Here is a 25,966-nt window from a genome sequence, read left to right as displayed (position 1 = left end):
TGTCGCATTTATTTTAACATTTTAATTGCAAGAATATTGAAGACATTTTCTTCTGTGTGCACACAATTTGTTTTGATTCAATAACAAAATTAACTGATTCAAATAATGTTTAAATCATGGATGACAATATCACCGACTTCAGTTAATACAATATCTCAATTTATGTCTTAAAAAAAAAATTAATGATAGTTTTCCATTTTCATTATTATAATTATATTTTTAATTGCAACTGCTGGCTATCATTAACTGAAACAATATATTTTTATTGTAAAAAAGAAAGACTTTAAACTGTAAAATAATTATGGAAAAAGTGTGTAAATTTGTTACCTTAACAGGGTCTTCATTCTGGTTATTTTTCTATACCGAATATGGTACAATAACGTCGATTGAAACAGCCATTGCAAGAATATCAATATGCCCTATCAAAATTTTTTTGGTATATAAAAACACAAACTCCCAAAGTGTCTAAGAATTATTTATAGAAAAACAAAACAAACGGCCAGTCTTAACAAAACATCACTAAAACGCTGCAGCCTTTATTTTTAAAATTTAATTTTAAGCAACTATGAGTCTCTTTTCTATCCAATATTTAACTGGGTTTATATAAACTTCAATATTTTTTAACCATATATTTTATTTTTTGAAATGTCTTTAAGCTCATTTAATTGTTAACAAATATGTATATTTTTATTTATTTTTAATTGATATAATTTATAATCGCCATAGGATCAAAAAAAAACCAGAATCTCTCGGAATATAAAATCTTATTACAATCATAAATTTATAAAAAAAAACGAAGTTAATATAACCCAGTTTTTCTGTTTTATTGTTTCCTTATATTAATCTCAAAGAAAAGCTCAAACATTTTTTTTGTTCGCTGCGATTATTGTTGTAAATGACAATAATGGTAGCCACAACAAAACTACAATAAACTTATATATTTTTGTGTGTGTATGTCTTTAATTTTTAGCTCATAAAGTATTATTTTTTAAAAAAAACATTACAATGACATATTGTAAATTATATCCTGTTTAGAATTTACTATATTATAATTGTTACAATTTTATTGCCATTAATATTATTCGTTCTAGTCAAATGCTCCTTTTATTTTATTTTATTTTTTTCTGTTTTTATATAGATAAATCAATTTACATATACATATATATATACATACGTACTATATTGTTTAATTGCTTTGCAATTGCATTTTATTGAATCATTTATAAAATTAATTATACAGAGATTTTTTCGTCTATAAGAATGAAATTCTTAGCGGATTTTTTTTTTGTTTGTAGTTTTTAAGATTGTATCGAAATACACTATACAACTTATATATTTATTACTGTTAAATTTTTGTTAAACTTTGTTTATCCAAACCAAATAGAAAATTGTGTGTCTCTTTTTTTTTAACATTGAAATACAAATTGTGGTAGTATCACAAATGTTTTATTTGAATTTTGTAAAGTATCAATAACCAAGTATATGGCTGGCTTGGGGCATCCAAAATTCCTGTGGATTAAATATCAAAAATAAGAATTTAATAATGGAATTCCCAAAATTAAATATGCCATGGTACAATATTCGGAATTCGAGGGACATATAGTCTGTTTTTGGAAAAATTTTCTAAAATAGCAAAAAGTCTCCTGAAGATGGAAGCATCCACTGTTTGTTTGTAGTAAATTTTGTCTACTATTCTTTAAACCCCTAAAACTCGTCTAAGTTTTGTTAAAAAAAAAAAAAACAAATAAGGTCTAGGGGATATTGTAACATAATAATAGCAAATAATTTTTGCATTTGCTGGAAAATCGAACTTCTAAATGGGTTAGAAGTACAAATAAATGGTTATTGAAAATCGAAATGGTGTTTACGTTTCCAAGAATTAGAAAATATAGTAGTAATCGCCAAACCTGTTTTTTAGATTTTTTTCTATGAGTTTCTTTTCCTTACTAACAAATTTTAAAATACAAAATCTGCTGTATTGTTAGATTATGTTTTTCAAAGAAATATATGGGATTTGCCAGTATACTATGTTTATATTTTCATTCTTGTTTGTCACTACATACAAGTAATTTGTGAAAAATTTTATTGATTTCGCATTAAATATTGCAAAATTAACAAAAAAGGAAAAACTCAGATTAATGATTAAAAGGCACTTCAGTATCCAAAAAGAACAATTATAATGCTTGGTTTCTGCGAAAAACGAATATCATCATTTATCACCGTGAATAGAGTCCCAAACAACGTACTGTTAACTTATATGTGCTGATATTTCCGTGCAAAAATTCCAGAGTTGCATCAATATTCTGCAAAGTTATTCCGCACAAACGTTTTCTATATGGAGTAAAATACTTTTTTTTCGTGCGAAAACATGTTTTTAGTACTAGGTTTAAACAGAAAAAAAATTTTGTTTTTGGCTTCAGTCACGACTCGTTTATGTGATTGTTATCTGTTTTGATTAAAAATGTTTGAATTAAGTCTTTATCGAATATATTTTCTCCATACAAAAAAAAATAATTTTTGGATTCAATCAAGAAATTAATTGGTCCAAATAATTGTTTTTTTTTTTTTAAATTTATTAAATCACAGAAATTATGGGAACAATCAACAATGTGCTTTGATTTAAAATATTTGAATCAAATTTTTAATCGAATATTTTTTCCAAATACACAGAAAAAATATTTTCCAGAGTTGCATCAATATTCTGCAAAGTTTTTTTCCGCACAAACGTTTTCTATATGGAGTATAATAGTTTTTTCGTGCGAAAACATGATTTTAGTACTAGGTTTTTGGCTTCAGTCACGACTCGTTTATGTGATTGTTATCTGTTTTGATTAAAAATATATGAATTAAGTCTTTATCGAATATTTTTTCTCCATACACAAAAAAAAAAAACAAAATTTTGGATTCAATCAAGAAATTAATAGGTCCAAATAATTGTTTTTTTTTTTTTTTTGAAATTTATTAAATCACAGAAATTATGGCATCAATCAACAATGTGCTTTGATTTAAAATATTTGAATCAAAATTTTAATCGAATATTTTTTCCAAATACACAGAAAAAATATTTTCCAGAGTTGCATCAATATTCTGCAAAGTTTTTCCACACAAACGTTTTTCTATATGGAGTATAATAGTTTTTTCGTGCGAAAACATGATTTTAGTACCAGGTTTAAACAGAATTTTTTGGCTTCAGTCACGACTCCTTTATGTGATTGTTATCTGTTTTGATTAAAAATATATGAATTAAGTCTTTATCGAATATTTTTTCTCCATACACAAAAAAAAATAATTTTTGAATTCAATCAAGAAATTAATTGGTCCAAATAATTGTTTTTTTTTTCTTGAAATTTATTAAATCACAGAAATTATCAAATCAAAGCACATTGTTGATTGATACAATCAACAATGTGCTTTGTTTTAAAAGGTTTGAATCAAATTTTTAATCGAATATTTTTTCCAAATACACAGAAAAAATATTTTTTTGGATTCGTTCAAGAAATTAATTAGTCCAATTAATGACCAATGTGAATTCAAAAAGTAGTTGATTCAATTAAAAATTTAATTTTATTTTACAATTAATTTTTGTGATTGCTTTTTATTTTAATTAAGACATTAGTTGAATTCATTACATTTTTTATTGATTCAATTAAAATTTTAATTGGAAACATTTTTTTATTAAAAAAAAATATAAGTGATATTTTTTTCTGTGTATTGCAGTTTGGTCTTGGAATGGACTCCAAACTATTTTTATTTCATAGAAATCCATTATTACAATTTTCCAGAATTTCGCAACGTTAGAAATAATAGCCAAAATGTTGGTTGTTTCAGCAAATTTTGTCTGCTAAAAAGGGCATAGCCGTCAATATATAAGTAATTCGTTTACTAAAAATAGTGCTCGTGTCCTTATCTCCAAATCAAAGATCGTTAATAAAAAAACCAAGAAAAAAGACCTCTATTAATAGCAAACAGTGACTGCACACAAAAAAACTTTTTTCTGATTCAATCACGAAATTAATTGATCCAATTAATTTTTTAATAGAAATGTCTTCAATCACAGAAATGATGGTATTAATTAAAAAATTAATTGGCAGTGAATTAAAAAATTAATTGATCCAATTAAAAAATTAATTGATACTATTAATTTGTGTGATTGCTTTTTATTTCAATTAAAAAAATTGTTGATTCAATTAAATTTTTAATTGAACATTTTTCAAAACTCAATTAAAATTTTAATTGGAAAAATGTTCGTGAAATTTTTTTCTGTGTGCTGTCTTTCAACAAACAAACAACTTCTGTTTTAGCATTTTTTTTCTAAAACATCAAACAAATTGTTCTTTTGGGACAGCAAATATACTGGGGAAATGTCAGTAGTTTGCTGAATTTTTCGGCTGATCCCAATGAAATTATAAATTCACTCCAGTTTACCTAAAAATACACCCAAAGAAATTTGTTAGTAGGGACAGCAGAAAAGTCTGCTAAAACAGCAAAAAGTGTGCTGAAAAAGGGACAGCAGTCACTGTTTGCTGAAATAGCAAACATTTCCTGCTATTTTTAAGCTGTTATTTAAGAACCAAAAACTACTTTTGGTTCTTAAATGACATATGCTTTGGGGAAAATTTTATAACCCAAAAATTTTATAAATTGTTGTTCACTAGGCCCTGAAGTACAAAAATATAAAAGCAGACATCGACTGCTGTTTTTAGCAGACTTTTTTCTATGAGTGTAGAATTACTATTGCAGTAAGCCCATAACAGTCCAATGGTACAAATTACAAACTTCAAACGTTAAAAACATTATAAAAATACAAAGATTGTTGTCAAGAAAAAGACTGTCAGCTATTTTAACCAATATTTCAGCAGTGACGCTTTTTGACATTGTTTTAGCAACAAACAGAGAAAAATGTTTGTTGTTTCAACTACCGGATGTTTGTTACAAAAAAACTATATGGACTGCTTTCCCTTTTTCAGCAGACAAAAATTGATGTTATGAAAACAACATAATCCCGATAAAACAATTTGTCTTTACAAAACCAAATTTATTTTCAAAACTTTTGGGCTTTATTTCCATATAATTTAGAACAAAATATATGTATGTAAATATAACTTAAAAGCTAAAAATTGATAATTTCAAATGCCATTAAAATTTATTTGTAAGAAGAGACTCCTATAACAACTGCAAAATATATTGTACCATGTAAACATATATAAAAGGTAAATTGCTTGCATGCTAAAACATAAACGTACATATATAGAAAAAAGAAATTTATTTTTTAAGTGAATCTCGTCAAAACAAAACTATTTTATTTTTTATTTTTGTTGTATTATATATGTTCTTAAGCATTAAGTTTTATGTTGCTTTTGGTTTTCGACCATGCATGCACATCTTTTATTGAAAAACAAATTATTCTTATTTGTTGTATTTTTTGTTTTCCATATTATTATTGTTAAACTCAAAACCCACCAAAAAGTAACAAAAATATATAACAAAAAAAACGAAAACCAAAATAAACAAATTTTTAGCGAAACAAAGTGAATAAAACAACTTACAAAACTAGTTTAACAATAATAGTAAAATACATGCATACATACATATATGAATGAATGAAAACAAATTTCTCAAATGAAAAAAGTATTAAAACAAAGATATTAAATAAATAAATAAATAAATAAAGTAAAAAAAGTATATTTCAAACAAAAAAAAATTTGTATTTAAAAAACTGATAAACAAAAAACAAGCAACTGATAAACAAACAACAACAAAAAGGCACAAAATACCAAAAATTAATAAACAACAAAATTTAAGCGCAATAAAAATTATATTCAAGTAAACTATTCTAGAGAATCGTGAAAACAAAACATACAAAAATTAAAAAAAAAAACGCAACAACAAAATAGATTTGATTGTACTTTATAAAAAAAGAAAAAAACAAAAATACAAAAACATAAGAAGAGAAATACCAAAAATAAACTATAATAACAATATTTATAATAAAATAAGTACATAATAAAATAACTACTATTATAAAACAAAATGTAACATTTCAATGTACTCTCAGTTAAATAAATAAATAAAAAAAAACAAATAAATAAACAAAAACAAAGCAAAAACTTTGAGATTTTTTTTTAAATTACATTTGACCTGCTGTTTTCAGCAGACCAATTACTGATATTTTAATTTTTTTATTTTTATATTAACACTTAAATGTAGGTTATGTTAGTTGGCAGGCCGATGTATCAGGCTCACTTAGACTATTCAATCCATTGTGATACCACATTGGTGAACTTCTCTTTTATCACTGAGTGCTGCCAGATTCCATGTTAAGCTCAATGACAAGGGACCTCCTTTTTATAGCCGAGTCCGAACGGCGTTCCACATTGCAGTGAAACCACTTAGAGAAGCTTTGAAACCCTCAGAAATATCACCAGGTGGGATAATCCACCGCTGAAAAACTTTTTGGTGTTCGGTCGAAGCAGGAATCGAACCCACGACCTTGTGTGTGCAAGGCGGGCATGCTAACCATTGCACCACGGTGGCTCCCAACAACTTAAATGTAAATAAATCTCTTCCTTCTCGTACCATTGCCCGTTACCATTATACTGACAGTGTTGCATCGTGTCCAAAAATTAGCTCAAAAAACAGAAATTTGCAGAATTTGCGATAGAATTCTTGCTCGTGAGCTGAACATATCGTGAGAACATATATTCAATAATGAGATTGAACTAAAGCCATTGAAGTTCCATAATATACTCACCGATGCGGAGAAAAAGCTAGACTGTAAAGAGCCAAGGAGTTGCTTCGCCTTCATAAAAGTGGCCAGTTATCGAATTTGGTTTTCTACCATGAGAAAAAATTCCAAATAGAGTTTGTGAACAAACAAAACATTTGATTGGCCACAAGAACTCAAGCGCCGCCGATGGTAGTGGCGTGGGACGTGGTAACGGCAATTAGTGGCTTTACAATCGTATTGATCGGACTTGTGGTCAATAAAAATGCCCCATATTAGCAGGAAAATGTTCTAAAGACAGTATTGAAGCTCTGGCTAGAAAACGAGATTGGCTTAAAAAGGAGGTTTAAAAATCTCCGTATATTAATCCGTTGGACTTTTGCGCCTGGGTTACTGAAAAATACCAAAGGGTCGTTCATAAAGACTGCTGGAACACGAATTTTGTGCAGCGTGTAATGGCTTTGTCGGCCGTTTAAAGGTCTTAATTGGGAGCCAGCGTGGTGCAATGGTTAGCATGCCCGCCTTGCATACACAAGGTCGTGGGTTCGATTCCTGCTTCGACCGAACACCAAAAAGTTTTTCAGCGGTGGATTATCCCACCTCGGTAATGCTGGTGACATTTCTGAGGGTTTCAAAGCTTCTCTAAGTGGTTTCACTGCAATGTGGAACGCCGTTCGGACTCGGCTATAAAAGGGAGGTCCCTTGTCATTGAGCTTAACATGGAATCGGGCAGCACTCAGTGATAAGAGAGAAGTTCACCAATGTGGTATCACAATGGACTGAATAGTCTAAGTGAGCCTGATACATCGGGTTGCCACCTAACCTAACCTAAGGCCTTGATTCAATTTTTTTCTTTTGAACAACAAAATAAAAAACGGGGAAGTATGACGCTTTACTTTGTTGCATTACATATCAGCCATTTTTTTTTTTGTAATTCTTCGTCTAGCAAACAAAAATTCATTAAATTTTTAATTTTCCAAACATTATCCAAAGGATTTCCAAGAACCACAAATATTTTTTTTTTTGTTTATAATCCAGTCCCAAAATCTTCCAAATACGATTAGCAAACATTTTGTTTGCTGTTATGCCTTAATTTGAAAAAAAAAGTAACAAAAATCCTTAATGTATTTCTTTTATTGTCTTAAAAATCCCCTATTTGACTTTTTGTTTGCTTCGCAAATCGAGTTTAAACAATAGCTGGCAATGTTTGCTATTTCATCACACCTATTCCAGCAGTCTACTAACAATTTTTTTTAAATGTATTTTTAATAATTTCAAACCCTCCACTTTCCAATTATACTCTCTACTACCACTCCCTATGTATCCAATTATATGCAAATTTACCAAAACATCCAAACCTTACTTAGTATTTTTCTAGTTTAAAAAAAACACGTATGGTAAGCTATTTTGCAAAAATTTATTTCAAATATTTTGCTGGCATAAAAAAACATAAAGTCCTTACAATTCAAATCAATCATTCGTTGTAGTTACACAATCACAACAAAAATTCACGGAAACCTCTTCCCACACCCACAATTCCGTGTAATCCGTTGAGAAATGTTCTGACGTGAGTAAAAGCAGCTTCTCATTTATTCGAATGCATGAACCATGTTTTCGTCTCAGAACTTTTATGGTAAACGATTTGGGTTTGCAATTGTAATGTCCATACCAGCACGAATTCGAAATACATTCCACTGATCGTATATATCGGGGAAAGTAATTTATGCCGAGATCTAACCATGTGAGTTTTGATGCACATTCCCAAGGTCTTGTTTTCGAAAGCTGATCGTTTGATGAGCTCTTTTGTTTGAAAATATCCCGAACTCTTATCACCTTCTTATCGTTGATGGCTTTCTTTTCTTCATAATAGTTGATGTGATCTGTCTCCCAAGCAGGAAAATCTCCAACCGACACTACATCATTATCGGCATAAAATGGAATTTCATAGGAAGATCTCTTTGAATCACTATCTTGATTAAGAAACGGAGGATCAATGCTCATGTAGCGAGGATTAAAGGCTTGACCCAAAATTTTTGCCAACGACTTAGTGCTCAGTTGTGTGCAATAGTCTGTATTGGCCAGATTGATGGCAAGATATCCAAAGAATAGTGCAAAGGTTAATAGTTTCATTTCTTAAGTTAATATTCGGTCACATTTCTTATTTTTATATATATTTCGGCCTTTTTTGAAAAAAAAAATGTTTTGTTTTTCTTTACATTTACAATACTACTACACATATTAATGTGGAAATGATCTCTCCCTCTCGCTCTCTTTTTGAATATTGTTCTTGTGATGAGTGTGTTTTTATACGGAGATAGAGAGTGTGGAACAAAGAGCAATATGGCAAACAGTGTTGCCAACTCCCCAAGACCAAAAAGCACCAAAAATATATTATAAATTCTAACATACCACCTTCCACCACAAAATCGAAAATTAAATGCTCTACTAAAAAAAAAAAAAAAAAACTTCCGAAGATGTACCTATTATAGAACTTTTGTGAATTGAATTTTAAGAAGTTAAGGTGGGTATTAAGATCGAGTTTAGCTGCTAACATAGTCATTGTTTGACAATTACAATTTCTTTAATAATTCATTTTAAGGAATACAAACTTTGTGAAAATTTGCTTTTGGCTATTCCCCATCAAGTTATAATAAAATTTGCTGCAAATATGCATAATTTTATGCCTTTTTTACTGATATAGTTTTCACTTTAGCGGCAAAACTCGAACTTAGTACTCACCATTATGAACCACTATTCAAGTATACACTTTGATCAGTTTTAATGCTTTCGTCCAATTCATTTTGATCAGTGATGTTTTTCAACTTTCAAAATATTAATATATGGAAGGAGTCTATATTAATATATGGAAGGAGTCTTATTTCAGTTGTGCGTGCTTTTGTGAATTTAATACAAACGTTTTTAATGACATCTTTACCAAATTCGAAAATTCGACACTCATCGCTCGACTTTCCTACAGAATACCCTAAATAACAATATTAATAAAAAATAATCAATACCAACTTCATAACAATCAAATTCTATATTTGGCAATAAATTTGAGTTTCTTCGGCTCTTGAAAGTCTAATCAAAATTTTTGTATCAATTAAACTTAATACTGTTCAAAATAAAAAAGCACCAAAAGCACTAAATGAAAATGCCAGAAAGCACCAAGTTGGTGCTTTTTTTGAAAAGGCACCAAAAAGGCAATTTGGTGCTTTTTAGAAATAAAAAAGCACTAAATTTGGTGCTAAAAGCACCAAATTGGCAACACTGATGGCAAATGACAGCAACAACAGGTATGTTTGTGCCAGTGTTGCCAGGTATTTTTTGATTCTTCCCCCCAAATCTTAAGAAAAAAAACCCTAAATTGGTCTAGACTTTTTTCAAAAACCCCCCAAAAATTTTAAGTATGTAAATAGTACAAAAAGAGACCCAAAACTTCGTTAAAAATTCCTGTAGTGATACACTTTAAAAATTAAATTTAACACAAATATATAAATTGAAAGAAGAATTTTTTCTGAGGAACAAAATTTTAGACAAAATAAGTTTTTTATTGCTAAAAATTTTCTTTCGAAGTAAATAAAAATCATTAGATAAAATCATTACACCATTTGTCACAAATTCGGGTTCGATTCCTGCTTCGACCGAACACCAAAAAGTTTTTCAGCGGTTGATTATCCCACCTCAGTAATGCTGGTGACATTTCTGAGGGTTTCAAAGCTTCTCTAAGTGGTTGCACTGCAATGTGAAACGCCGTTCGGACTCGGCTATAAAAAGGAGGTCCCTAAGTGAGTCTATGTGAGCCTGATACATCGGGCTGCCATCTAACCTAACCTAACCTAACCTTGTTTTTAATAGTGTCAAATATTAAAAATGCCCCTGCAACAGTGCGTTTAAACAAGAATGTCATTGCATACTTCCTTGTATTTAGAAATATGGGTTGACTTCCCTTATTTTTTTCTCAAAATTCATGCCAGAATTGTTCCAAATTTTATTGAGAATAGCTCCACTTTATAAGATCTAGGATATTTTTTTTTACCCCCAAAAATCCCCCCAAATAAATGTTACCCCTAAAAATCCCCCTAAACGTGTAAAAACCCCCTAAATTTGGGGGAAAACCCCCAACCTGGCAACACTGGTTTGTGCATGTGTTCCAGCAGCGTTGCCATTTTGGTCCGAACGGACCAAACTTGATCCAAAAGATTTTTAAATTTGGTCAGATAGTCGGACCAAATGAACTTAGAACATTTTGGTCCATTTTCATAAATTTGGTCAATTTTATTGCCATTTTGGTCCGAACGAACCAAAATTGGTCCAAAAGATTTTTAAATTTGGTCAGATAGTCGGACCAAATGGAACTTAGTACATTTTGGCCCATTTTCATAAATTTGGTCAATTTTATCCATTTTAACTACTATACTTGAATATACGCCAGAAGTCAGATTGGCCGGATTGACCTATATGATACATATATCCGAATATGAACCGATATGACCACGCTTAACAAATTAAATTATGGATGCAAAGCAACACTACAGCAAATCGGATGAAAATTCCAGATTCTATTTATTTTCTCAAGAAGTAAAATCTGGAGACCGATCTCCATCGGGGCTATACCAATATAAACCTTGTTCGTTTAAAATACCTCTTCAGTCGAAAGTGGAAATCAAATTTTTGTAATATTAAAAGTCGAGCGAAAATCGACAACAAAAAGAACTTGAAAAGGTGACCTTTTCAAAATATTAAAAAAGTCGTAAAGCCGATTTCAACCGAGAAACATAATGTACACAAATTGCGAACCAGCTGATCGCTATGTATTAAAAATTTTTAATATTTGTTCCAAATATTCCTCAAAAAATATATATTTTACAGACCTCTTACGATTTTGCTTATAAATTATAAAAACTAAAAAGCACAATAAAATGGTTGTTGCACTGAGTTATCAACATGTCTCCAATATATGCTTTAACAACACTTTTATGGGCAAAAATTTCATAGAGATGCATACTAAACGAAAATTTCGATATATAAATAGCAATGCACATCGTATGGAAAGGAAAATATCTGCAAGCGGAGCAAACCGGCCTTGAAATGGAAAAACTGAAATCGGATTTCTTCTTCTACCTTGTACTAATTACTTTTGGGGCCTGCATTAATTATTAAAAACCAAAATTTCTAATGGCAATTTCTATGTATTTTAATTGTTAAATTAATTTCTTTTATTTAAATAGTCTCCAAAGTGATTTTGTGGATTTACCCTCGATTACGGTCCATTTGTGACATACATGACAGAAAAAAATGGCTTTGGCAACTCTGTTCCCTATGTTGTAGGTTCATTTATTTAATCATTTAAAATGTAGTTGCATTTGACTTGTGCATTCGAGCATTTAATGGCTATTCGGAATAGATATTTTACGTAAATGTTTGGATCAAAAATACTTTGAAAGCCAACATTTTAAAAGTGACGATTGAAATACCATTTAAATTTAATTCGTCCTACACAACGCCGTAGTTTTTAAAGGCAAATCCTGGTTTGCTTCCAATTGTGTAATTAAAACATTCAGTGTTTGCAATACTCCATAGACCAAATTTTAGGTATAGGATAAATAGTACAACATGAATTTCATAAAACAGTGTTAAATACAATGCCTTGAATTTAAATATTGTAATAATGAAAACCGTATCTTAAAAAGTTGGTGCAATTCATGTAATATTTCGTCACAATAAACACAATCTCAACATACCAATACATAAACATATTTAGTGAGTGCAGTATATAATAAACACATATGTTTTCTTATCTATGGTGAGCGAAACGTAGAACACAGTACTCATTCATAACAACGTTTATCTATGCTCTCCGGGAAATCAACTTAACAGCTGTTTCAACAGAGCCCTTCGCTTATTTTTAACGCGGGTGATTCCGCTCTTAAAACGCCGTTGTAAGATAATGACTATTTTTAATTTATTTTATGGACCGTTTATGCATATGTTTGTTTTTGGGCTTTGATATGAGAATAGTAGAACCATTTATGGCAAAATAATAATATTATAATTTATGGATATTAGTATTATAATTTGAGTGAGTCCAGACGACCATCATAGGATCGCCACTGTTACGAAAACAAGGATGGGGTTGATTAAAAAGTATTGGCGCTATTGAATTGGATTTCTAAACTTTATTCTTGGGAAATAAATAAAAATAGGCCGTGTTAATAATTGTATTCATTTGTTGTAATTATTTGCCATTCTTCCGACTTCCGAATAATTGTTATAAAATAGCCCAAATGACCAATTCTAATATTAAAATTATCAAATATAAGTAAAGGTACACTTGAAACATTATTTAATAAGTTGCAAAATGCCGGCCCTATTCACATGATACGTTATTTCTTGGTAAAGTGACACGCAAGTTAATGACAATGATTGACTGTCCGGTAAATGTGATTTATGCGCTTTACAGATTATCAGTTATTCCGGACGGAATGTCGGTGTTTGTAAATAATCTTATAGTGTGTCGGATCGATACGACTTGTCGGCGTTGACTAAATAATCGGTAAATGTGTTATCGATCCCATAAACATGCAGCAGTTTCGATTATGCCTTCGGACTTAACTTATAATGTGCACAATATATGGGATATGTTCGACGCGATCACTGTCGTCCGTAATAACTGATAGTCTGTAAAGCGCATTATCGTGCCCTAATTTACTACATTTTAAACTCTGGTCATTAAAAAATCTTTAAAGCATACTAAAAATGTATACCGAGGGCAAAAACAGGCAAGACGTAAAAACCAATTTTAACATCAAAACACAAGAATCAACAATGTTTTTCAATAAGGTACTTTATTGATTTAATTAACTCTATCAATCAAAAGTAATCCCAAACATAAATTCGAAGCATTTTTAAATTGTATCTGCTGAAGTAATTTCGATTATGGGCCGTTGTATTTCGGGGATAAAAATAAATAATAAACTTCGTGATTGAATGCATTTTGAAATGTTTTGTTCGAGATAAATTACTACAATTTTCGAGAAGTACGTACCCTGTCAACATTTTTTGAATTTGGCGGCAATTCTGAGAATCCCCACCACGTCGAAAACTGTCGTATACGATATACAAAACCCCTCGCAAAAGTGCCGTCACTATTAAGAAGTTGTACCACGCCAAGTTACTACAAAAAATATAGCATGAGTGCAATTATTAGGTGCCTTTTTTAGATAGAAACGACGCCAATAAGAACCCCTTCAAACTATCAGAAAAAGTGCATTTTGAGATAGTTGTAAAAGAATCATTGTGGTCAAGTAAAACACGATTGTTTATTATGTTATTAATTTGATAAAACAATTATAAATTCTTATAAATAAAATATTTATTTATAAGATAATATTTTGTAATTATTGATACGTTTTCCCTATCACAGTTGGCGATTGTTGTAGTGTCACTTACGAGTCTGTGGTAGCGATGAGGATGAACTGGAACTTTGAATGCTAACAGGGATATCGGTTTGGTTCTATGTAGTCTTTAGGTGAGGCATACTTTTATATGCGAAGGAGTAATACCTATATACAAATGTTATTCCTATTTTTTAATGTAAACTCTACCATCTATGTAGCCATTCCGACTATAATTTTATTTGTACAAAATATTCCTTTCCGAAGGGCAATGTACAGTGTATTTAACCCTAAAATCGAATATAATTATTGACAGGCAAATATTAGGAATTTATATTGAAAATTTGGATAACGACATTAATGGACGAATAAAATTATAACATGAATGGCGTAAGTTTCGTTGACGCATTCGATGTGTTTGCGAAGTATAATTGAAAAATATATGAACTGACGCCGACAAATTTCTTCTATTTGGGCTCTGTTTTCTGCAATTGTCGTCCCAAGCAATTTATCTTTACAGACTTAAAACTCATAAAAAATATAAACAATAAACAAATTATGTGCTGAAATCAAATAAATAAGATGTTGAATCCATTTTCCTTAAGATTGTGATAGTTAATAGTAGGTGAAAAACTGATAAAAAGACATTAAATTGGCCAGTAAGAGCCAAGATAAGTTCGATTACGAAAAATTGGAATCACCACTTACACCATTTGGGATCACCAGCCATACAGGCAGACCGCAAACGACGACAAAAAGCAAAAACAACACAAATCGACCTCGTTCATATTTTCTAAATAAAGAAATTGTTCATTTGTGCAGCACGTATGTGATTTGTTCGTGTTTGTGTAATTGTGGCCGTTTCATCGATGTCGATGTTGTCGTCTTCGTCGTAATATTGTTATCCACAACCATTTTTATTAAGTTTTGTAACAACAACAACTACTACTACAACAACAATAAATAAACCACAAAAATAATGCAGTTTCTTCGTATGGAAAAGTGCTGCATAATCAAGTTGCCTTAAAATATTGAAAAGTAACGACGTCATTGTGTAATTGAAACCAACACCTCTTAGTATCTTCCCTTGCCCAATCTTGCTCTGGTTACGCAGCCACCAGTATTTAAATTTACAATTGTCTTTAACCACTTCAAATAATTTTGCTGATCGGGGTGCAAATGTTCTATATCAACTGCTACAGGCATTGTTGTGTTGGTGGTATGTTTGTGTGTAAACATTTGCTGCTGTAATATCCGTTTTGTTTTTGGGGCATATTTTCTTTTTTGTTTGTTTTTGCTGTTCACACAATATCCACATTGAGAATAACGAGAGGTTCAAATATATCCAGTGCTATAACAAAACGTCCTTCACTTACAACATTATTGTTGTAGTTATCGCACTATTTCCTTTAGTTGACATCTGACGTACTACTATAATCGACGTCGTTGGAACCTTCGTCACCCCATCATCATAGCACCACCACCATAATTAGTTAGTATTTGTGGAATATTTTGCAAAATCATCAATGTCGATGGCTGATTTTGATGCAATCTATGAGGAGGATCAATTGGAGGAGAATTATGAAGATCAAACAGTGGCACCAGTTCAAGAACCTATTATTATACGAGGCGCGGGTAATATGACAGTGTAAGTATCTCAATAATCTAACAAATGGACTAAATTTGTCATTTAATTTAAATTTAGATGTGACTTGAATTCCCATAAGAAAGATATATACGTTTTGTTATATATGTTATGCTGAAATCTGTTAACGAAAGTATCGAATGACGTCTTGATTATACAGGAAGTTGACCTATAGGAGGGGGGTACATTGAGTTTGATATTCCTATGTGTTATAAACACATCGTTAAATCGATTCCGGAATAAAAGAATATATTTTTTAGATTAGCATAAAATTGTAAGATGATATAGTATTTTGCTCTGCAGTCTGTTAACTGGTATGGATTAATTTTTTTTGTCAGCATGCAGGTCAAAGTGGACACTATCGGCTCATATTTTGATATATCCCCTTTAAAACCGATCTCTTAGCTTTTTGGTATGTGGCGCTTATTTGACCATGTTTTGATATGAATGGATTTTCTATTATTATTATTTCTTGTAACTTAATCAGTCTGCTAATGTTTCTGGAACAATCTGGTTGGTTCAACAGAAGAAAATAATCGAGAAGGCTCAGCGGTTAAAACTAGAAGTGCCCATATGTAATAGGTACTTTTAGTTAATGGACTGAATAGTCTAAGTGAGCCTGAAGCTTAATCGGGCTGCCACTTTAACCTAACCTAGTAGTCGCATTTTTTGTTTATATTTTTGGATCGATTTTCTAAGTATTTCTTGTTCTTCTAATGCTTGCATTTTTATACTCACCACTATAAGACGGTGATGGGGGTATAATAAGTTTGTAATTCCAATTGTAACACATCGAAGCATCGATTTCCGATTATACACAGTATATGTATTCTTGATCAGGAAGAAATTCTAAGACGATGTAACGATGTCCGTTTGTCTATATGTTGTAAATACGCTGCATCCCCCAATAATGAACCTGTCATGCTAAAATTTTACACAAACTCATCTTTTGTCTGAAAGCAGGTCAAGTTTGTCTGCAAGCAGGTCAAGTTTAAATATCGGTCCAGATTTTGATATAGACCTTATATAAATCTACCTCCCGATTCGGGTTCTTATGCAGATAGACGCCGCAATTTTTATACGATTTGCATGAAATTAAAAAGTCGATATATTTTAGGTCCCTAAATATGTGTACCGAACACGGCGTGAATCGACCCATGTTTTGGTATAGCCTCCATATAGACCGATCTCCCGATTTGACTTCTTGGGCTTCTAGACACCGCAATTTTTATCCGATTTGCGTGAAATTTAAAATATTGGAGCACTATAGGTTCACAAATACTAGGTGTGCCAAATATTGTGTGTATCGGTCCATGTTTTGGTAGAGCCCCCATATAAACGGATCTTCCGATTTGAAAAATCGCAATTTTTATCCGATTTGCTTGAAATTGAAAATCTAGAGGTATTATGGGACCACAAATAATAAATTTTTATCGGTCCATGTTTTGGTACAGCCCCCATATACACCAACCTCTCGATTTGACTTCGAAAGCAATTTTTATCAGACTTTTCGCGCTTTGCGAGAAGTTTAAGATTTTTCATAAAATTCAAACAAAAATGGTTCTTATAAATCCCAAATCTGATATAGAATTCATATGTACATAGAAATTTTTTATTTAACTTCGGGATGTCTACTAGTTGAACCTATCTGCTTGGGAGAGTATCTGTCATCAAACTCATCCGAAATTCTATGTCATGTAACCCGCTGTGACGAAGACTTTTAAAGGAAAGTTTATTCTTTGATTAATGGTGGTGGGCATTTAAGTTCCGGTCTGGCCGGACTTAAGTTCGTATATTCTTGTTTTTGATAAATTTTGTATGGATTTTAGAATCTCGGTGATTTTACGCACAATAAATGATGAATGTGGTTTATATAATTCATTGGTGGATTTATGGTTTATATGGTTCATTCATACATTGATGTTTCTTCTTAAATTTCTAGAATTTGCTATTTTTAGCTTGCTTAAAAATTTTAATTTAAATCCAATATTTGGTGTATGTCAACTGACTGTCATAAGGATGTCCAAATTTATTTCTTGAGAACCCGTATGATGCAAATCGTATCCCATTTGACTAAAATATGGTTTATATCGATCGATTGTATGATGTAGTTACCGTAATTACTTTTTGGATGGACCAACATGCGGATTTGTTAAAAAAAAAAAATAACCCGGTACTCAATGTACTCGAAACGCAAATCTATGTACTAAAAATGGTTCATATTCAAGGCTGTCCTGTTTTTCTCTTATAATTACGCAAATTGCTTCCATTTCTATTTTTATACCCACCACCATAGAATGGTGACGGGGGTATAATAAGTTCGTCATTCCGTTTGTAACACATCGAAATATCGATTTCCGACTATATAAAGTATATATATTCTTGATCAGGGAGAAATTCTAAGACGATATAACGATGTCCGTCTGTCTGTCTGTCTGTTGTAATCACGCTACAGTCTTCAATAATGAAGCAATCATGCTGAAATTTTGCACAAACTCGTCTTCTGCAGGTCAAGTTCGACGATGGGATATATCGGTCCAGGTTTTGATATAGTCCCCATATAAACCGACCTCCCGATTTGGGGTCTTGGGCTTATAGAAATCGTAGTTTTTATCCAATTTGCCTGAAATTTGAAATCTAGAGGTATTTTATGACCATAAAGAGGTGTGCCGAAAATGGAGAGTATCGGTCCATGTTTTGGTATAGCCCCCATATAGACCGATTTTACTTCTTGGGCTTATAGAAACCGCAGTTTTTATTCAATTTACCTGAAATTGGAAATCTAAAGGTATTGTAGGACCACAAATACGTGTGCCAAAAATTGTGAGTATCGGTCCATATTTAGGTATAGCCCCCATATAGACCGATCTCCCGATTTTACTTCTTGGGCTTATAGAAACCGCAGTTTTTATCCAATTTACCTGAAATTGGAAATCGAGAAGTACTTGAGGACCATCAAAAGGTTTGCCGAAAATGGTCCGTATCGTTCCATGTTTTGGTATAGCCCCCATATAGACCGATCTCCCGATTTTACATCTTGGGTTTATAGAATCCGTAGTTTATATACATAAATATATTTATAGGTATTTTAGGACAATTTGCCTGAAATTGGAAATCTAGAGGTATTTTCGGGCCATAAAGAGGTATGCCGAAAACGGTGAGTATCGGTCCATATTTTAGTATGGCCCCCCTTAAAAACAATCTCCCGATTTAACTCCTTGGGTTTCTAGAAACCGTAGTTTTTATCCGATTTGCCTGAATTTGTAAATATTCTGGTATTTTAGGCTCACAAAAACGTGTATAGGATTAAATTTTTATCGGTCCATTTGGTAATGCCTCCATATAGACCGATTTCATTTCTTGAGGGTATAAAAGGCGCACAGATCATGAAAATCGCTTGAAACTGAATGTAAAATTTCCAGATTTTACTTCTCGGGTGAAAATCTACAGATTTAAGATTTCAAATGAAGACGTTATTTTATGATTTTCTTCCACACTTACAAGAGATGTTAATGATTCCTCTAAAACACAAACAAAAATGGTTCTCATAAATCCAGAATCTGATATAGTCCTCATAGGTGAAATCTTTAAATTTATCTTCGGGAAGTGTCCTCAAGTCCTCAAGCCCTCCTGAAATTTCAAAGGAAGGCCTAATATTTGGTTCATGGTGGTGGGTATTTAAGATTCGGCCCGGCCGAACTTACTGCTGTATATACTTGTTATTTGCTTATATATGGACAAAGCCTTTAAATTAATTTTTGAGCATCTAGAAGATGGAAACTTATGTTCTTTTAGACCTTTAAAAAAATATCTTGACCATGGCTTGTATTAACTCATATTTTTTGTATCCTCTACTTATTGGAGCCCATAAATTTATATATACACGATTCCATATCCGCCCTCTATGGACACCCACGGCCGCCTAAATTTGCTATGACAATTTTCTTGTGTTAAAATGTAAGGACAAATACCAAATAGTGGAACTCCTTTTAGGGATGTTTGAAAGGTGCGTTACCTTTGGAGACAATTATCAAAAGATTCGAAGAACTCAAACATATCATAGACAATTTTTGTTCGTCATATCGAAGAATGAGACATTTTAATCACTTTCAAATTTAAAATAAAATCCATCCTATTTTTTAGCAATTTAGATACAAATAAGCATCTCCAATTGGCATAAACAAATTTATTTCTCTTTTAGAAGTTCATTGCACCACAACAATAGTGAATTCATCTTCAGGAGCTACTAAATATTCACACTTTCTAGTGACGATTCTTAGAAATTTTAAATCATTGGAACAGTCCAGATCTCTTACAGCACTACGAGCAAGACCTACCAAATTTCTGCATACCAGTTTAATTATGCTCATGGATATTGTGTTATCATAAGATGATATGCCAATAGTACCATTTAAATTATTCGATACCACATATCCTTGGACATTTCTTACAATACGTTGAGTATTTTCCGTGTTTCGTTGTATAATTTCATCTAGGAAAGGCTAACAACGATTGATACATGTTAGAAATTTCGGTATACATACATATATTTTTTTTATTAAACTTACCATTATATACAAAAATATGATTTTATTTGAGTTTAAAAATATTTTAAAAATGACTTTAATTTCTAAAAAGATGGTATGATTTTATTTCACAAAATACAAACTAGAGGGGTCGTTAAAAAACGATTTAAATATGCTTTTACAACCTATATGGCGATATGAGAATAAAGCCGGCCCATTTTAGTCAAAGACGAAATTATTCTATAATCACAGCATTCATCTGTTTTATTTGGAATGTGCTATTACGAAACGATTGCCCATTTAAACGTCATGCAGTTTAAAGGGTTTCGGTTTATATGGGAGCTACATATAATTATGGACCGATATGGACTAATTCTTGCATGGTTGTTAGAGGTAGTGGTATGCGCGTGACTGTAATTTAACTCACACTCACGCACATTCATGAAGCAAAATGTTTATTCACGCACGCTCACGCACGATACGTGTGGTAGCCAATCCCATTCACGACATGAAAACCAGTACTCACGCACGTTCACGCACGAACTACTTTTAACGACTCACGATCACGCAGGATTCACGACAATTCACGTGTTTCACTACAAATTTACGAGACTCACGACATTTTCCAAACGGCAATCAGCAAAGGTAACAAAATTCAAAAATAGAATATAGTTCGAGAGCTAAATTAATTTCAGTTAACATACGATTATGAAATAAATCTTAATTTTTTTTCCGTGGGCGTGATTTAGCAGAAATTTTATTCACGCACATTCACGAACCGATTTTATTACTCACGCACGACATATTTATTTTAGTCCCATTCACGCACATTCACGAGAGTTGCTATGGATGTTGTTCACTACTCACGTGAATCACGCGTGCCACGAGAATTTCGTGTCACGCGCACACCTCTAGTTAGAGGGCATAGACTAATACCGCTTACGAAATTTCAACCACATTGAATTAATTTTGCCCATTCAACCAAAATGTGGGAATCGGTTTATATGGGGGGGTATATATATTTAAGAACCGATGTTAACTATCTATTGCGTTGTTATTATATGCCATAGACTAACACCACCTACTAACTTTCAACCACTTCGGATGAAATTTTTTCTTCCAAGGGGCTCCGCAAGCAAAATCTGGGGATTATTTTATATGGGAACACGGTTGCTACTCGTGCCAAAAATAATCTACCAAAATTTGAAGAAAATTTCAACAAACATCTACCAAATTTAAAAAAATCTTATTTAAGAATTTGATCAAATTTTTGTGGTTAATATGGAAAAAATATTTTTTTTTCTTTTTATTTTATTTTAGAAGTTTATTTCAGCACTTGAAGTCAAAATTTTATGTCTACTGAAAATGTTATCTAAATTTTATCAAAATTTTATTTCTATAAAATGTTGTCAAAGATTTATTTCTATAGAAAGTTTGTCAAAATTTTATTTCTATCGAAAATTTTGTCAAAATTTTATTTCTATAGAAATCTTCGTCAAAATTTTATTTCTATAGAAAATTTTGTCAAAATTTTATTTCTATAGAAACTTTTGTCAAAAAATTTTGTCAAAATTTTATTTCTATAGAAAATTTTGTCAAAATTTTATTTCTGTAGAACATTTTGTCAAAATTTTATTTCTAGAGGAAATTTTGTCAAAATTTTATTTCTAGAGGAAATTTTGTCAAAATTTTATTTCTAGAGGAAATTTTGTCAAAATTTTATTTCTATAGAAAGTTTTGTCAAAATTTTATCAAAATTTTATTTCTATAGAAAGTTTTGTCAAAATGTTATTATTTCTAGAGGAAATTTTGTCAAAATTTTATTTCTATAGAAAGTTTTGTCAAAATTTTTTCTATAGAAAATTTTGTCAAAATTTTATTTCTATAGAAACTTTTGTCAAAATTTTATTTCTAGAGGAAATTTTGTCAAAATTTTATTTCTATAGAAAATTTTGTAAAAATTTTATTTCTATAGAAAATTTTATCAAAATTTTATTTCTATAGAAAATTTTGTCAAATTTTTATTTCTGTAGAAACTTTTGTCAAAATTTTATTTCTATAGAAAATTTTGTAAAAATTTTATTTCTATAGAAACTTTTGTCAAAATTTTATTTCTATAGAAACTTTTGTCAAAATTTTAATTCTATAGAAAATTTTTTCAAAATTTTATTTCTATAGAATATTTTGTCAAAATTTTATTTCTGTAGAACATTTTGTCAAAATTTTATTTCTAGAGGTAATTTTGTCAAAATTTTATTTCTAGAGGAAATTTTGTCAAAATTTTATTTCTAGAGGAAATTTTGTCAAAATTTTATTTCTATAGAAAGTTTTGTCAAAATTTTATCAAAATTTTATTTCTATAGAAAGTTTTGTCAAAATGTTATTTCTATAGAAAATTTTGTCAAAATTTTATTTCTATCGAAACTTTTGTCAAAATTTTATTTCTGGAGGAAATTTTGTCAAAATTTTATTTCTATAGAAAATTTTGTCAAAATTTTATTTCTAGAGGAAATTTTGTCAAAATTTTATTTCTATAGAAAATTTTGTCAAAATTTTATTTCTATAGAAAATTTTGTCAAATTTTTATTTCTGTAGAAACTTTTGTCAAAATTTTATTTCTATAGAAACTTTTGTCAAAATTTTATTTCGATAGAAACTTTTGTCAAAATTTTATTTCTATAGAAACTTTTGTCAAAATTTTAATTCTATAGAAAATTTTGTCAAAATTTTATTTTTATAGAAAATTTTGTCAAAATTTTATTTCTATCGAAAATTTTGTCAAAATTTTATTTCTATAGAATATTTTGTCAAAATTTTATTTCTGTAGAACAATAGAATTTTATTTCGAGAGGAAATTTTGTCAAAATTTTATTTCTAGAGGAAATTTTGTCAAAATTTTATTTCTATAGAAAGTTTTGTCAAAATGTTATTTCTATAGAAAATTTTGTCAAAATTTTATTTCTATAGAAACTTTTGTCAAAATTTTATTTCTGGAGGAAATTTTGTCAAAATTTTATTTCTATAGAAAATTTTGTCAAAATTTTATTTCTAGAGGAAATTTTGTCAAAATTTTATTTCTATAGAAAATTTTGTCAAAATTTTATTTCTATAGGAAATTTTGTCAAAATTTTATTTCTATAGAAAATTTTGTCAAAATTTTATTTCTGTAGAAAATTTTGTCAAAATTTTATTTCTATAGAAAATTTTCTCAAAATTTTATTTCTATAGAAAATTTTGTCAAAATTTTATTTCTATAGAAAATTTTGTCAAAATTTTATTTCTATAGAAAATTTTGTCAAAATTTTATTTCTATAGAAAATTTTGTCAAAATTTTATTTCTATAGAAAATTTTGTAAAAATTTTATTTCTATAGAAAATTTTATTTCTCTAGAAAATTTTGTCAAAATTTTATTTCTATAGAAAATTTTGTCAAAATTTTATTTCTATAGAAAATTTTGTCAAAATTATATTTCTATAGAAAAATTTTGTCAAAATTTTATTTCTGTAGAAAATTGAAGTACCCCTTATGGCGTTTTCTTTTCTGAAAAAAGTGATTTGTCTGTATAGAATGCACATTTTTAAAATGTTGCCAGCAACCTGTATGGGAACTTATGGACCGATATGGGTAATTTTCGGACGATTGTTAGAGAGATACTTTATTTCCACAAAAAGGACGCACCTCTCGATTTGACTTATTGAGAAATAATGTAGATCCATTGTAATTATGTTATAGACGATTTTTTTATGTCCAAGTACTACAATACAAATCCAAGTTTGACTATAAGCTTCGGCCCAGCTGAACTTTGGCTTTGCATACCAAAATGTTACTTTATCAAGTTTATTTTATTAAAACAATTTGTTCTATTTATTTTTTTGCAGATTTGGTTTAAGTAATCGATTCAATACTGAATTCCCCTCTGGCCTGGTGTCACGAGTAGCGCCTGAAGAGTTCAAAGCCACAATCGGTCGAATAAATGGCATTTTGAAAAAGACTTTGCCTGTTAATGTAAAATGGTTATTTTGTGGCTGTGTCTGCTGTTGCTGTACACTGGGTTGCTCATTATGGCCGGTGATATGTCTCAGTAAAAGAGTAAGGATCACAATAAAATAGCCTAAGTCAAAAAGTTTTTAATATCTCGTTTTGTTTTCTTGAAATTGCAGACCCAAATAACATTGGATAAATTACTTGAATGGGAGAATAGTCATTTATATCATAAACTTGGTCTTCATTGGCGATTGCACAAGCAACAATGTGATTCAAATTCAATGATGGAATATGTTATTTCAATTGAATTTATACCGAAAACACCAATTTATCGGCCGGACTAAAATCGACCGGAAGCGGTTGAGTAAGTTTGAGTTAAATTTTTTATTGTAGATTTTGTTTAATTTATTTTTATACACATTTAGAAATAAAAATTGTATGTACATATATATTAAAAAAGAAAAAAAGAAAAAGAATATAAACAATGCTATGGCCACCAAATATCTTTGTAATTGGCACTGGCATATTATGTAAATGAATCTTTTCAATGGAAAGCTATAGAAACAAAATAATAAGGAAGCATTGAAATATTTGTTTTTTTTTCATATTCTGTAAATCGAAATATTGTATGGATTGTATTATAAGATTGTGAGAAATTGTATTGTGATGATGAAAACACGAGAAAGAAAATGAATTTTTGTTCATATTTTAACAAAGCGTTATTTTAAAATAGATACATCAAATTATCAAGATGAATATCAAAAACTTTTGTGAATGCCCTACAAGATTGCAATAATGATAATAAACAAAAATCGACTAGCAAATATGGTATTCCATGAGCTTAGTAAAAGAAAAATCAAGCTGCTTGGAAACGGCTGTTTAGTGACAACAATTAAAAAAGCAAACTCAAAGGCTCTTCCACAACATATAATCCACAGTGTTGGTTACCTAATTAGCACAAACTATTCAAGTTTGATTTTGTATATATTACAATTGGAATTGTTTAATATTATGTTGCAAATTGCATTGTTACAATTAATGTAGTACAAAGGAAATAATAAGAAAAACAGAAACAGAACATACTTAGAATATCAGCCATAAATAAGCAGATTGTAAAGCGAATCGAATATGTAATTCAATAAATATGTTTTTTTTTTGTTGTTGGTTGAAAACTTTTCTTTTGGATCTGTGAGGCACATAGCCATCATCACCACTTGATCAATAATGAGTGGAACATATTTCGATCTCAAAATTGGCCTGACAAAAAAAAAAAACAAAAATGGTCTATACAAGCTTGCGTCATGCACATATCCAATATGAAGTTTAGCCTACAATGAACAATACTCTATAGATTAAAATCCAAATGATGACAGAATATTAAAAACTAAATATTTTGAACTGTAAATAAAAACACTTATAAATAAAAACAATATTGCCAACTCTTTTTTCATTTAAATTCGGGAATAAGAGGGGCAAGTTTATATCATTCTTTTGGCCACATTCTTATATACAAATACATTCTTATATTATTTGTATTTGATTTGTTTTTTTTTAAGATGTTCATTTTTATTATTTACCTTATCATTACATATGCAACAACTTTATGAATATCTTATTTAATTTTCTATATGTTTTACGTTAGCAAATAATATAAACCTGCTATGAATCGATAATACATACATTTCCTGG

General features: G+C 30.1%; 3 protein-coding genes across 4 annotated transcripts; 1 reads left to right on the top strand and 2 right to left on the bottom strand.

The window, feature by feature from the left end:
• Window positions 1-8,122: 8,122 nt before the first annotated feature.
• On the bottom strand, window positions 8,123-9,017 carry trk (trunk). The gene has a single exon (XM_075310756.1). The coding sequence runs from the start codon at window positions 8,852-8,854 to the stop codon at window positions 8,195-8,197; it is 660 nt and encodes a 219-aa protein (XP_075166871.1). The 5' UTR covers window positions 8,855-9,017; the 3' UTR covers window positions 8,123-8,194.
• A 3,064-nt stretch (window positions 9,018-12,081) lies between these two features.
• LOC142221138 (cysteine-rich hydrophobic domain-containing protein 2) lies at window positions 12,082-25,707 on the top strand. 2 transcript variants are annotated; one of them, XM_075290710.1, is made up of 4 exons: window positions 12,082-12,319; window positions 14,727-15,769; window positions 24,172-24,382; window positions 24,454-25,707. In XM_075290710.1, the coding sequence occupies exons 2-4, from the start codon at window positions 15,648-15,650 to the stop codon at window positions 24,619-24,621; spliced, it is 501 nt and encodes a 166-aa protein (XP_075146825.1). In that variant the 5' UTR covers window positions 12,082-12,319; window positions 14,727-15,647; the 3' UTR covers window positions 24,622-25,707. The 2 variants fall into 2 exon arrangements, with proteins under 2 accessions (XP_075146825.1, XP_075146823.1); XM_075290708.1 differs by lacking the exon at window positions 12,082-12,319 and having other exon boundaries at window positions 14,626-15,769.
• LOC142221139 (dynein light chain roadblock-type 1-like) lies at window positions 19,933-20,397 on the bottom strand. The gene is made up of 2 exons (XM_075290711.1): window positions 20,335-20,397; window positions 19,933-20,268 (listed from the first exon to the last, which is right to left on the bottom strand). The coding sequence occupies exons 1-2, from the start codon at window positions 20,335-20,337 to the stop codon at window positions 19,972-19,974; spliced, it is 300 nt and encodes a 99-aa protein (XP_075146826.1). The 5' UTR covers window positions 20,338-20,397; the 3' UTR covers window positions 19,933-19,971.
• Window positions 25,708-25,966: the final 259 nt, after the last annotated feature.

The sequence above is a fragment of the Haematobia irritans genome, chromosome 1, assembly GCF_050003625.1.
Source record: "Haematobia irritans isolate KBUSLIRL chromosome 1, ASM5000362v1, whole genome shotgun sequence".
Lineage (NCBI taxonomy): Eukaryota > Metazoa > Arthropoda > Insecta > Diptera > Muscidae > Haematobia > Haematobia irritans.
This window is presented reverse-complemented; position numbering and strand designations above follow the sequence as displayed.

Excerpts from the sequence above, each read along its gene's own strand:
- trk (XM_075310756.1), bottom strand. The coding sequence starts at position 8,854 with ATGAAACTATTAACCTTTGCACTATTCTTTGGATATCTTGCCATCAAT.
- LOC142221138 (XM_075290710.1), top strand. The coding sequence starts at position 15,648 with ATGTCGATGGCTGATTTTGATGCAATCTATGAGGAGGATCAATTGGAG. Across the intron at positions 15,770-24,171 it reads GGCGCGGGTAATATGACAGT|ATTTGGTTTAAGTAATCGAT; the intron begins GTAAGTATCTCA and ends ATTTTTTTGCAG. Across the intron at positions 24,383-24,453 it reads TGATATGTCTCAGTAAAAGA|ACCCAAATAACATTGGATAA; the intron begins GTAAGGATCACA and ends TTGAAATTGCAG.